Below are 14,728 nucleotides of genomic sequence, written 5' to 3'. Positions count from 1 at the left end.
TGCTGACTGATAATCCTTCCATGTTCAAAAAAAGATGTTTCAGTTACATGTGTGCCAATATATATATCTTTCACTAAATTTTCTGACAGCTTCTTCTTTGTTTTTATGTGAAGCCATAAATCAGCAACAAGCAGTTACAATGATGTACATGTATATACATTTAAAGTTTCAAGTGAAATATCTGTGTGACATTAACCCATAATTAACATGTTCTTTTTTTCTTTATAATGTTCTATGCCCCTAAGGGCCTCATGTGAGATTAGCTAAAAATGTGGATAAATGAGCTGTTCCCTCTGAAAATAATAATAATAATAATAATAATAACAATAATAATAATAGAACTGTTTTTCAGTGCATGGTATTTGTTCAAAGAAAAAGTGTAAAAAATGTACATTGGCATCTTCAGTGTTTTCTAAGGACTTGTGTGGTTGCATATGATAATCCAGATGACAACATGGAAAGATAACATTAAAGTGTCTTATGCAAACACCTTTGCAGCAGACTACAAGTAAACTTTAGTAAACAATATTCATCAAACAACCAAACTTAATAAGTCCTTTTCTAATTAGATGCAGACAGGGTGGGGATGGGAGCTATCAGCTGAGGCCTGGCTTGCATACAGCTGTAATACTTAATAATATAAATCTGACTGTGGGAGCAAACTAGTTCAAATTCCAGGAAATGTATAGAAACTCCACACTGAAATAAATATTTTAAAAATCTTGCTCCCAAATTGCTTAGATTTCACACACATTTTTCCTAAAGTTAAAGTGATGAGCCTGTACAGGCTGGACAATTTTTTCTTATGCACACGAGTGCAGTGAGGTTGTGAGTAAACTTAAGACTGGTAAATTACATTCAATAGGCTGTACAAGTTTTTTTCTTATGCACACGAGTGCAGTGAGGTTGTGAGTAAACCTAAGACTGGTAAATTACATTCAATAGGCTGTACAAGTTTTTTTCTTATGCAAATGAGTGCAGTGAGGTTGTGAGTAAACTTAAGACTGGTAAATTCAATTCAATAGGCTGTACAATTTTTTTCTTATGCACATGAGTGCAGTGAGGTTGTGAGTAAACTTAGGATAGATCAATTCAACTATATAAACCTTTCCAAGCTCCACTAGTTTGCAGGCCATGAAGACAACAATGATATTGTTTTCCCACAGCATTCTCCAGAAATCATCCACTGTATTTGGAAGAGGTCCTTGGCTGGCAATGTAGTAGTGATACGCAAAGTCCAAACCCTGCAAGGAAAATGAAAGTTTGTTGTCATTTAGTTTCAGCAATTCATCAGTCCTCAAATATAATACTGCCACTTTCTTGAACTAAATCAAAAGAGTGATATTTAGACTGCTTACTCATTTCAAATTATTATATGCAATCAAAGATCATCATGTTGAGGATGAGGAGTAAGAATAGTGGAGGAGGAGAAGAATAATGGTGATACTGATCTGTGATAATAATGATCATGAGAAGGACAAAGAAGCAGAGGAAAAGGAAAAAGAAGACAACAAAATGCACAGTTTAAGAATGTAATGAAACTACCTCAATATAATTTGCATTGATATAGTCTGACCCTGGCTCATCTGGAATCTCCTTGAGAGGAACTCTTGTGGAATCAACTGCAATAAAAAGAGACGGTTATTCTGCAAGGAATATCCTCCATATGATCTTGACCCTTGCCTGGAAACCTCTTACTCCCATAAGGTATTCCAATCTCCACTGGAAACCTCTTACTCCCATAAGGTATTTCAATCTCCATTGGAAACCTCTTACTCCCATAAGGTATTTCAATCTCCATTGGAAACCTCTTACTCCCATAAGGTATTCCAATCTCCACTGGAAACCTCTTACTCCCATAAGGTATTCCAATCTCCATACTGCATTTATATATATGAAATTTATATATAAAAAGAAAAAAAGATATACCAGTGTAAAAAATGACCATAGTCCAATCATTCTGTTGGCACTGTTCTGGTTGATTTTAACTTTCTTCATAAGTCATTCAGGACAGTTGTTCTAGTGCTGCCCTATGCTTTGCTTTGACAGCTGAGACAGTGTTGCAGAATACTTGTATACTAATAGGAAATTAAGTCATTAAAAAAATCATGCTAGGTTGATGTCTCTTACAGAAAATAAAACATGCAATGAAAACAATAACTGATTCTTTCTGTATCAAAAGCATCTAACTTTTGCACCATCAAATAAGCAACAAGTGCAATGTCTAAGTTTTGCCACCACAAAAAGGAAATTACTGCCATATCTTACTTAATTTTGCTACATCAAACAGGTAATGAGTGCCATGTTTTAATTTTGCTATGTCAAAAATGTAATGAATTTTATGTCTTAATTTTACTAAAACAAACAGGCAAGGAATGCAAAGTCTCACTTTACCACATTCAAAAAGAGACAATTAATTTCATGTCTTACTTTTGTTACATCAAACAGGTAATGAATGCAACAGATTTTCCTACATCAAACAAGCAATAAAATTGTTGTGTTTTTTTTTAATACTTTTGATATATTACCTACTAGCAAAAGACAAGAGACACTCAAAGGAACTAATGCTCTACTCTCCTAAAAGAATCTAAAGAAATTCAAAATAAGACATTCCTTCTTTTTAACTGCCAAGTGTTGAAACCATTTCTGTTCGGAGTAGTGATCACAATATTTTCAGTATGGCTGCTATGGTGGCTATGCTAGATCAGCACCATTTTCATTTAGGACAACTAGACATCACAAGAAGTCAAATCTCCATGCTGATATGACCTATCCATTCAGGTGGAGTGGCTACAATTTTCAAGATGGCTGCCATGGTGGCCATATTAGATGTCAGAACAGCACCATTTTCATTTAGGACAACTAGACATCACAAGAAGTCAAATCTCCATGCTGATATGACCTAACCATTCAGGTGGAGTGGCTACAGTTTTCAAGATGGCTGCCTTGGTGGCTATATTAGATGTCAGAACAGCACCATTTTCATTTAGGACAACTAGACATCACAAGAAGTCAAATCTCCATGCTGATATGACCTAACCATTCAGGTGGAGTGGCTACAATTTTCAAGATGGCTGCCATGGTGGCATATTAGATATCAGAACAGCACCATTTTCATTTAGGACAACTTGAGCTTGGGCTGATTGTGTGCATAAAGTTTCATGGCCATTCTCAATCTAGTTTAGGAGGAGTAGCAGTAACAGACTTTGCTAACAGACAGATGGATGGCATGCCCCTTCCATAAGTTCTTCTGGTCTATGACTAATAGTGATAAAAAAAGGAACCACATGTCTTTAATTTTTAAAGCATTGTCCACTAGAAAGGAGTAAAAGAAAAGTAAGGTACAGGTCTTCATTCCATTTTAAAGGTATGATATGATCCATGGGATATTTTTGTGATAAAAAAGTTACATGAGCCAACTGTGCACATCAGAGACACAAACTAAATGTAATGATAAGAATAACAAAATCATTAAATCATAATGTCCTAATATAGCTACAACACTCCTTCACAATAATATAGGTATCTAAAAATATGGACCTTTTTGACCTCACTTGTGTATTTGAATTTTTAATGATTTTTTTTATACTAGGTCGCTGATTGCAGCATTAAATTTACACATAAAACTGGCCCCTGCCCCCTTAGAAGTTAAAATTTTCCATTGTTGTTGTTGTTGTTGTTGTAGGGTTTAACGCCATTTTTCAGCACATGATAGGCTATACATGGCGGCCAGTATTAATGGTGGAGGAAGAACCCGGGAAAACACTGGAAAGAACCACCGACCCTCGAGAAGCTACTGGCAAGCTTTCTCACATACCCACAATGGCTGAATCCGAGACTCGAACCTACACAGACAGAGGTGAGATGGCAGTGATCCGTAACGGAGAGCGCTTTAGACCACTCGGCCACTCGGGGCCCCAATTTTCCATTGTACACAACTCTGGTGATGTTATAAATGATAATAATACATATTTTCAGTTAAGATCAGAAAATACCAAGTAGTAACACAATATATATATAACACTGACACAGTATGTTACATACATACATTCATGCATACATACATACATACATACATACATGCACAAAAGTGATCTACCAAGGATGACTCAAAAGTTTTGCAAAACTTGTTTCCAATGGGATCATAAGGGATCAGGATTTTGGAGCAAAATATATTATACCAATACTGATATGTTGTTGTTGTTGTAGGGTTTAACGCCATTTTCAGCACATGATAGGCTATACATGCCGGCCAGTATTAATGACGGAGGAAGAAATCGGGAAAACCCCCCGAAAGAACCACAGATGCACGAGAAGCTACTGGCAAGCTTTCTCACATATCCACAAATACCGATATATTTAATAATAATAATAATAATAATAATAATAATAATGACTTTATTTAAAGAGGATAACACAATCAGCTGAAGAACTAATCTACCTTGAGGCCAACATACAAAGGAACACATATACACACACATGCATATATATACACCTCTCCCTCGATAACTCGTGCACAATAGGGTCCACAAACACAGACCACACTATAAGTGAGGCGTGCGTTACCAAGGGACCTCCAAAAAATGAAAAAAAATCACTTTGACATCAAGAAAACCATGGGGGCGAATGATGTTAGGGAACTGGGCTGTTTAGTGACTGAATCCTCATTTCACATTGATAAAAATTTTTACTAATGCGCTATGAACTTGTACGTTATTCTGTTTAAATAACATTTATTTTCAAAATGTCCAACATATGAAAGATTGTTCCAACTGGTTTCAACAACCATGACTTGTACGTGAAAAATCTGTGTATTATGTCACTGCTTTTTGTTTTCTTGATGAGTCTGGTTCCCATAGTGGTGTTTAATAGTATCCTGCCAAATCATCCACAAGCAAGGAACTAGACTGACTGTTGATACACCACCAAACAAGATTCCTTTTTATCAAAAGCACATGATATTTATTTCATGAGACAATCATCTATGTCGAAACTCAATTTTTTCATTGTTCAATTAGTACAATATTGATGTCGTGATTTCATTGGAAGTAATAATGAAACTTCTTATCATCTCAGAGGATATCTCTAAGTGCCAGTTCAAGAATTCTTTGAAACTCGCTTGCCCACAATGGTCTGTATCTGTGAAATCAAGCTCTTTATTTTACGAAGTATTCATTTGGCTTGGCTGCCTTGTTATCTTTGATCACAGTTATGAAAGAGTCGGTTAATTTAAGGTAGTTGGTCACATACACAATAATATTTATAACAGTGTTCGACTGATCAAATGAAGTGAATTCACCCGACATACTACCTGGGCCGCTAGATTTTAAGTTTGTAGGATTTTTGTGCCTTTTAACTTTTCTTTTATTCCATCTCCCTTTTTTTGATTCAAAAGACGTAATTAACATGATAATACAAAAGAGGCCAGCTTTTAATTCAGTGCAGCTATACAACAAATACTTCCACAAGTCAGTTATCAAAACACTGTCAGCACTTAAGATTCTCTGAGTTTCACGGACATAGCTGTTACGGTAGATTGATGCATTTTACATTTAATTACAAGAGGACACATTGCACTTATGACGATTACACTTAAAAGGAACTAAAAGATGGAACTAGAACACAAATTTAAATTGATAAAAAAAATTATTTAATTTGTATTTATTTATTAAAGTACTGCCTCCATTCAGCATAAGTGACATTTTCATTGATCAAAATTTCCTTACATATCGTTAATTGCGGTGTAATAGGAATGTCGTTTGGAAAGAAAATGTAAAAACTTGTATGAGTTATTTTTAAATTTGACATTTCATAGTGTTTATTAAAATTTCCAGGTCCTATCTACCGTTTTCGATGATAAATCATGCGATACATCAAAGTTTCCGTTACCAATTTAGATCGTGATTTTCTTAAAGTTCAACAAATAAGGATACATTTTTGGGGTATTTTTGGGTTTAAAAAATGGGATCCACGCCTGACTTCACGTTATAAGCAGGTTTGCGAGTTATCAGGGTGCGAGTTATTGAGGGAGTGGTCAGGTTTGCGAGTTATCAGGGTGCGAGTTATTGAGGGAGTGGTGTGTGTGTATATATATATATATATATATATATACAGTAGCATGTACATGTATAGACAACAAGATATCAACTTTCTTTCCTTATGGATACTCATCCATACATATTGAACATACCTAGTCCATATACATGCAATATGTAATTAGTCCCAACTAGATGGGAATTATAGTTAATTACACCCAGAGGCAATCACGAATACAAATACAGTTGTTTTCATTCTCATTTTAACTGCATCTCTGAAGCTACTGGATATAGGATGCTAAGAAAAGTATAACACATTTAAACAATAATTTTAGATCTCAAACGTAGCATTAAAATTTTCATTCTAGCAAAACATCATTAAACTATATGTTATTTTTTTTTTTGCTTTGTATTAAAAGGTATGACTTGACAGCCAGTTTGACCGTATCTATATCTTAAACGTTTCTGATATAATTGAATAAAAAGTTCCAGTCATTTATGGAGTTATAGAAGAAAGTCATGGCTATGCTACTAACACATGGTGTAACATAAATTTACTGCCCCTTGTTACAAAATGGTGGTGATCACTAATTTTTGCAAATCTTTGGCTCATATAAGACAGAAATTTCTCATAAAAAATGTAAAATGTATAAGCATGATTTAGTCTTAAATGTTTTACTTCATCTCTTGCTTTTAGTATTCACACATTTTCAAGCTCAACCTTATCTGATGCCTAATCTGGGATCAAGGCTACCTACAAATCTTACAATTTTATTTTGAGTTATTTGGAGCTTGTTTTTGAGTTTACCACTTCCAGGATACCACAAAGAACAGGAGTAATCAAAAATACACTGTATTAGAGCAGAGTAAAATATTGTTCTAGTTTTCAGTGATAAACATTGACTTCGTCTAAGGAGAAACTTCAACCAGGCATTTACTTTTCTTAATTACACTACTGAGTATGCATTTACCTGAAAGGAAGTTATCTATATGGAGATATAAATATTTAATACACTTCATTCATAGAATTGATTACGTGGCCATTACAGATTATCTAGAATTTTTAGTGGGGGGGGGGGTCCTCAAGCCAAATAGCTTACAATCAGTGACTATGGTAGTTACTACATCATTCACATAACATAGAAATAAAATAGATCCTAAAATACTACCTTGATATTGTTGAAAGTCTTGATGCTGGATTGTTAGCTGTGACTATTTGTGTATTTCTAAGATATGATTCCAGCCATTCAGTTGATGCAACTCATAATCCTACCAAACGATTACCCAATATTTCACAATTTACCATGTATAAAAGCTTTGTGTAAGTCAATCATGGTCATTCCAGTGTAGAAACCTTTTCAAATTTGCACCTTAATATGATCCAAAAGATTTTTGCTTATTAGTTAAGGGAGGAATCAGGACTTCGGAGAACAACATTGGGGCATCAATAATTAATCATGTACCATGATTTTGCTGCTTATTTTATAATACTGCTGAGCTAACATCACAACGTTTATATTAGCAATGAGTCATTTCATACCATGTACACTGAAAAACATGCCTGATAAAGTGTGAAAATTAGCTCAAGGTTTCCAGTTAATTTAATATAATATCATGTTTGTAGACTGTTGTCATTTACATTTGACAAACATGCATCAGTTTAAATGTATTAAGCTGAAGGCAACATCTGATTATGGTAAATATGTCACAATGTATCAGCACTCTGCACTACTGTGAATTGGTGTGCGTGTTTTTAGATTTTAACATAGCTTTAACAACTGGAGTAATATTGCTACAATGTCTCCAATGTGGCAGTTTATAGTAATGTCCAGCACCAAGGCATCATTCCACAGACACGTGTCATCATGGTCCACCAAGTCTCATTATCCTTACACCAGGCTGACCAGTCCTTACACTAACCTTTTAATGCTGAGTGCCATGCAAGGCAGCTGCTAGTACCATTTTTATAAGTCCTTGATATGACTTGGCTGGGGTTCGAACTCACAACCTACCACATCCAAGACAAACTCTCTAATCACTTAGGCCACTGGAATGGTCCATGGTGAATCAGAAATGGATTTACATGGGCAGAGAAGATATCTCAAATCTATGCAATATCACAAAGATATATTTTTTCCAATACTGTTTCCATACTGAATCTGATGGCAATGCATAGTGATGTTGAAATATAATGACATCTTTTGCATTCTTCCAATCAGAAACTGCTATCTGGATCATTCAGGGAGCTGGTTGACTCAATTTTTACCCCTTTAAGCTTTAATTTTAACGGTGAAAAAAATCTTTAATATTGCTTTTTTTGTTTGATGACTGAACATATATTTCAGATAAAAATATCCTTTATTCCCACCATTTATCAAGATTAATTCTGAAAAATTCTATCATAACTGGAGAACTTCTGGGCAAGATAAGCATTACAACCAAACAAACCATGTGTTTTTGAAACATCGGTATGACCCAGTCCAGTCTGTTTGTTACAATTATGGATGGTACTTAATTTATGAAAACTTTTCATCCACAACAGGAGAAAATATTAAGTTAATTTTAAATAAGAATCCAGTACCAACACATTTACCAGCTAAGGTAACTGTAAGTTACCACAAGTCAAATAGCATGGGCCCTTATTTCATACTAGTAGATGAAATTGTTCTCCAAAAGTGGGATGTTTATGAAGGTGAAATGGTCATTTTACATCAATGAATGAAAGTGTTTTTTTTTAAAACCTAAGCTTGTGAGATTTTAAAAGTAATCTTAGTAACAGTAAGTATTTTTTCACCAGAAAATTATGGTCAACTTCTTTCAATCAGAATATTCTCCTTCTTTGACATGGACTGAGACCAAATGGACATATCAGCAAGGAGAGAGGTGTTTGAAGGTGGAGGGTTTGGTGACATGGACTGAGACCAAATGGACATATCAGCAAGGAGAGAGGTGTTTGAAGGTGGAGGGTTTGGTGACATGGACTGAGACCAAATGGACATATCTGCAAGGAGAGAGGTGTTTGAAGGTGGAGGGTTTGGTGACATGGACTGAGACCAAATGGACATATCAGCAAGGAGAGAGGTGTTTGAAGGTGGAGGGTTTGGTGACATGGACTGAGACCAAATGGACATATCTGCAAAGAGAGAGGTGTTTGAAGGTGGAGGGTTTGGTGACATGGACTGAGACCAAATGGACATATCAGCAAGGAGAGAGGTGTTTGAAGGTGGAGGGTTTGGTGACATGGACTGAGACCAAATGGACATATCAGCAAGGAGAGAGGTGTTTGAAGGTGGAGGGTTTGGTGACATGGACCGAGACTAAATGGACATATCAGCAAGGAGAGAGGTGTTTGAAGGTGGAGGGTTTGGTGACATGGATCGAGACCAAATGGACATATCAGCAAGGAGAGAGGTGTTTGAAGGTGGAGGGTTTGGTGACATGGACCGAGACTAAATGGACATATCAGCAAGGAGAGAGGTGTTTGAAGGTGGAGGGTTTGGTGACATGGACTGAGACCAAATGGACATATCAGCAAGGAGAGAGGTGTTTGAAGGTGGAGGGTTTGGTGACATGGACTGAGACCAAATGGACATATCAGCAAGGAGAGAGGTGTTTGAAGGTGGAGGGTTTGGTGACATGGACTGAGACCAAATGGACATATCAGCAAGGAGAGAGGTGTTTGAAGGGGAGGGTTTGGTGACATGGACTGAGACCAAATGGACATATCAGCAAGGAGAGAGGTGTTTGAAGGTGGAGGGTTTGGTGACATGGACTGAGACCAAATGGACATATCAGCAAGGAGAGAGGTGTTTGAAGGTGGAGGGTTTGGTGACATGGACTGAGACCAAATGGACATATCAGCAAGGAGAGAGGTGTTTGAAGGGGAGGGTTTGGTGACATGGACCGAGACCAAATGGACATATCAGCAAGGAGAGAGGTGTTTGAAGGGGAGGGTTTGGTGACATGGACTGAGACCAAATGGACATATCAGCAAGGAGAGAGGTGTTTGAAGGTGGAGGGTTTGGTGACATGGACTGAGACCAAATGGACCAAAAATGAGACAGATCTTGTCAGCAGGACTATAATTGGCAGTTGTGTAGCAGCCAGTCATTAAATTACTGGAGGACAGAGGTTTCCAGTGACCTTTAGTGGAATCTCCTCCCATGACAGTTGTAAATGTAAAGTAACCTTGAGCATCAATATTGAAGAAAATTATGAGCCAAATTTTATGAAATTTATTAGTTAAGTTCAAGGAATCAACACAAACAAACTTAAAAATGTAATTACCAAATTTATACCAATAAAAACATGAAAATGCTTATGAAGCAGATAGAGTTTCAGGTTTTCTACAGTAGGATGAATTGAAAGCACTCTACTTGATTGGCTGAGGCATTGTTTGTGTGAGGGCAGTTATGAGACTACCATAAGCTGCATTAATAAAATCTACTTATCAAAATAACAATGCAAGGTATGTGACTTGTATCTATGAATAACATCACTAAAACTCTGCAACAGGTGCTTTTAATAATGTAGTCACAGTTCTTCCCCATCACAAGGTAATTAAAACCTGATAAATAATCATTGTTTGTACTCTTCAAACAACTTTAGCAGAATACACAAGCTAATGTGACACATTTGTCTCTAAAATAATTTTAAAAATGTACTGTTTAAAATGCAAAACTAAAATTCTGTTGCAAAAACAAAATGTTGACAGCCATCTTTCAATCAATGTGTAATTAAATATCCAAACCTTTCTCACCCCATCCCCCATCCACTGAATCCCTCACCCACCAAAATATTCCAAACTTTGAGGTCTCTATCTTAATTCATTAAGAGAAACACCCAATTACATCATTATGCAAGGTGGTATTTCTTTGAAATGCATACAGTCAACAAATTAGCATGATAATCAATATTATCTAATGCATTAAAATCTAGTATTTACAACTGGACTGTCTTTCAGTTCAAAACCATAATGTCTGCATACATATAACAAGGAAAATTTGTACTCCTTGCACTTTTTATATTTGTAAATTTTCACATTTTACACAGATATGTAACATTCAAAACTCTTAAGCAGCCAGCTCTGGGAAACAATTCACATGGTCTCTTAAAATAGGTGATTTTATGACAGTGGTTAGTTTCTTCACTACTTTGGTTCCCTGGTTATTGAATTAAGCCAAGTGTAAACTTTAAAAAATTTGTAACAGACAGACATTTGGACATACAGACAGGCAAGATAAACACTATATGCCTCTATCACTGGTATTGCAGAGCATAAAATTGCACCGTATATGCTCAATTATAAGTAAAATCCAACTGCAAACTGCACTGTGACACTAAGAATTGGTACATCAGAGTCAATGTTACGTAACATAAAAAAATGCAACAAAGACCCAAACCTCCTGACACAGTATGTAAAGGCAGATTACCATATACTATATACTACATATGTTTGCCTATACACAAGTATATATAATGTACCCAGCACCCAGATGATTCCATTTCCACCTGAATGCAAACATATCTACTCCATCTCGTTATATTTTAGGGGGCACATTGTTACAAACAACAATGAACCTACAGGGCATTATGTCCTTGTATCTGTTCTTTTTCAAGTTGTATGGTTTGCGCCCTTCTGTGGCCGGTAATGTGTTATCATCTCTCTGCTTCATAGTCAAGTCTCTGAGTTCCTGGGGAAGAAAAAAAAATGTTATATGTATCTGGGTCAAATGTCAAGCCATGATAAATAGTGCACCTTTCTCTAAATGCTAATTTGTGTCCCTCCAATTAAGTTCACCATTTTATACACTGTGAAGGGGCACATTACAGTTTTTGCTGCATCTACAAATCAAGATGTATACAGTTCACCCTCATTAAAAAGAACTTCATCATAACTTTGTTCTAGACAGAACATGGTATTGCTATGGACCCTGTGACCAAACTCATTTCATTTTGAAAAATATAAAACTAAAACATCTGAATTGTACACGAAACCACTGTGCTTGAATTGGTCTATCAAATGCACAAAACATGAGCTAAAAGAAAACAGCATGAAGCTAAGTATTATGCCATTATTTTATTTTAAACATTACTATTTAACAAAATTAACAATACAAATACTATCAAATGAAAAAATATATTTAATTTACATCAACTAAAATCAGTATCTTACCTTTGCCCATCATTTTATGTATTTCTCGCCCCTCAGCGATATTCATAGTTACTGAAGTTTTGATCAAACTTGATATACCATGGTTCAGTATATAACTTGGTTGTCAGTTATGGATCTCAAGTACCACATTATAATGAGGGAGATGGCATTTGTCCAGGTATACCTATACAAGTATACTAGCTACTTACAAGCACAGCAGGTTCTGATATTAATTTTATTCTCATGGTACCATTTAAGTGCAAGACTTTGGCACAAGAGATCTTAATTATGAACTTTAATAGAATATCCTCACCTAATACTACTATAATTTTAGCCAGTTTCAAATGTATGTTTTACGGAATTCAGACCACACCATCTATACTTGCTTATAAGTCAAGTCCAACTACAAACTACACAGACCCAGATCTGCTGCTGCATAATAAGCCAGCAGATCTGGGTCTGCACAATTTGTTAGAAGTAATAAGTTGAACATACCAAACTGATCCCGATCTGCAGGTGCATTATGCTAAGGCAGATCAGGATCTTTGTTTTCTGCAGTTTGACAAGCAAGTATATACGGTAACTAAAACAGACCTATAAGAAATGTTGCACATTATATTTGCTTTTATCTTGGCACTACGCATTTGCTGCATTCAAAGTTGCTAAAGTAAGCAAGCCATTATACATGTATACTGACTGCTCTGATAATCTAGTGGTTTGAGCATCCACCTCAGATGCAGGAGGTCGCAGGTTTGAACCCTGGCTGACCCATACAAAAGACTTCTAAAAAATGTACAATCAGCTGCCTCTCTAGGCACTCAGCATTAAGAGGTTAGTGTTACAACTGGTTGGCCTGGTGTCAGGATAATGTGAATGGATGGGACATGATGCTACATGTCTGTAGCATGAAGCCCCCATGTTAGACTATGGAACGCCAGAGCAGTCTTAGGATGAGAATTTTTATTATATGATGTGCATCTGTACTTACATGACGTGCAAACTTCTTTATATGCTGTGCTTTTGTACTTATATGATGTGCAAACTTCTTTATATGTTGTGCTTTTGTACTTATATGATGTGCAAACTTCTTTATATGCTGTGCTTTTGTACTTATATGATGTGCAAACTTCATTATATGCTGTGCATTTGTACTTATATGATGTGCAAAATTCTTTATATGTTGTGCTTTTGTACTTATATGATGTGCAAACTTCTTTATATGCTTTGCTTTTGTACTTATATGATGTGCAAACTTCTTTATATGCGGTGCTTTCGTCCTTATATGATGTGCAAACTTCTTTATATGCTGTGCTTTTGTGTTTATATGCAACTTCATTATAATGAGAAGCAAAACAGAACTTGCGCATGCGCGTGAAGTTGCCAAGCTATGGAACATTTGTGAAATAGGCTAAAATGGCAGACTCGATGTCTAACGTTCAAACAACTGAATTTAGATTCTTACATTGGGATATCTGAAGAACAGAAAATCTCGCCCAATATTGTGTGCAAGATATCATTATATCAACTGATTGAAATAACTACGTAAAAGTAAACCCAATTGGCAGTTGAAAATTTTGGTTCGTACTCTTACTTGGTGGTATCAGTTTTGTAAAACCAAATTTGATTAGTAGTTGAATCTTTTGGTTGGTTTTCTAACTTGGTGGTATCAGATATGTAAACTCGAATTTGATTGGAAGTTGAAACCTGTAGCTAGTTTTTATCCTTGAGCTAACTCAAACATACTAACTATGTAAGGCTGCATCTGATTGGAGGTTGAATTCTTTGGCTGGTTTTGCAACTTGCAAGGTTTGATATATTAACTCAAATTTGATTGGTAGTTTAATACTCTTGTAGAAATTTAACTTGTAATATGCAACCAAGATTGAATAAATGTAATTGAGGGCTGAATTCACAATAACTTAATTCTTTTAGCTGGGAATATTTGGTGTTAACTATTATTGGAAATGCTAATTGAATTTAATAAAATGCTCTTATTAGTTGGCAGATTGGAAATTGTTTGTTTGGTTGTAGTAATATGACTAAAAAAAATTTAAAAGCTACATTAAAAATCCAAAACACATACACACACATACATGTATACCATGTAAAGTTCTTTTAAATTAGTATGGGGTGCACTTGTATTTAAATTAGGCCTTTGCAAATATGAATAGCAAAAGACAGAAACAAGTAAATTCAAAGTGCAGGACAGGTAGATAAAGTAGTGATACTGTATTAGAATTTCAATGAATGACAAGTGGATATAAAAATACAGAAATTAAATCATAAAATTATAAATTAGCTACAGTACCCATGGAAAAGAATCTAAAATAACAACCTTTCTTCCATGTGGTTACAGTATGGAAAAGTAAAGAACCAAATGTGGTGCTATCCTAGCATGGAGTTTTGGAAGATAAAATGTAAAAGACAAACACATGGACAGACTAAACTAGATAAAAAGAGATGTCAATCTTGTATGGGGCACAAACTCTTGGTATGAAATTATCATATGTGTGTGTGTGTGTGTGTGTGTGTGTGTGTG

The 14,728-nt window shown here is 35.6% G+C and overlaps 1 protein-coding gene across 1 annotated transcript in view; it reads right to left on the bottom strand.

Annotated features, from left to right (window-relative positions):
• Positions 1-14,728, bottom strand: part of LOC149788059 (uncharacterized) — a 135,003-nt gene that overhangs the window by 96,932 nt on the left and 23,343 nt on the right. Inside the window, exons 2-4 of the mRNA XM_089974345.1 lie at positions 11,620-11,728; positions 1,546-1,622; positions 1,107-1,244 (exon numbers count right to left, since the gene is read on the bottom strand). Coding sequence (XP_089830471.1) covers positions 1,107-1,244; positions 1,546-1,622; positions 11,620-11,728 — 324 coding nt within the window. The remainder of the gene's footprint in view (positions 1-1,106; positions 1,245-1,545; positions 1,623-11,619; positions 11,729-14,728) is intronic.

The sequence above is a fragment of the Sinohyriopsis cumingii genome, chromosome 11, assembly GCF_028554795.1.
Source record: "Sinohyriopsis cumingii isolate HCF-2022 chromosome 11, ASM2855479v2, whole genome shotgun sequence".
Taxonomy (NCBI): domain Eukaryota; kingdom Metazoa; phylum Mollusca; class Bivalvia; order Unionida; family Unionidae; genus Sinohyriopsis; species Sinohyriopsis cumingii.
This window is presented reverse-complemented; position numbering and strand designations above follow the sequence as displayed.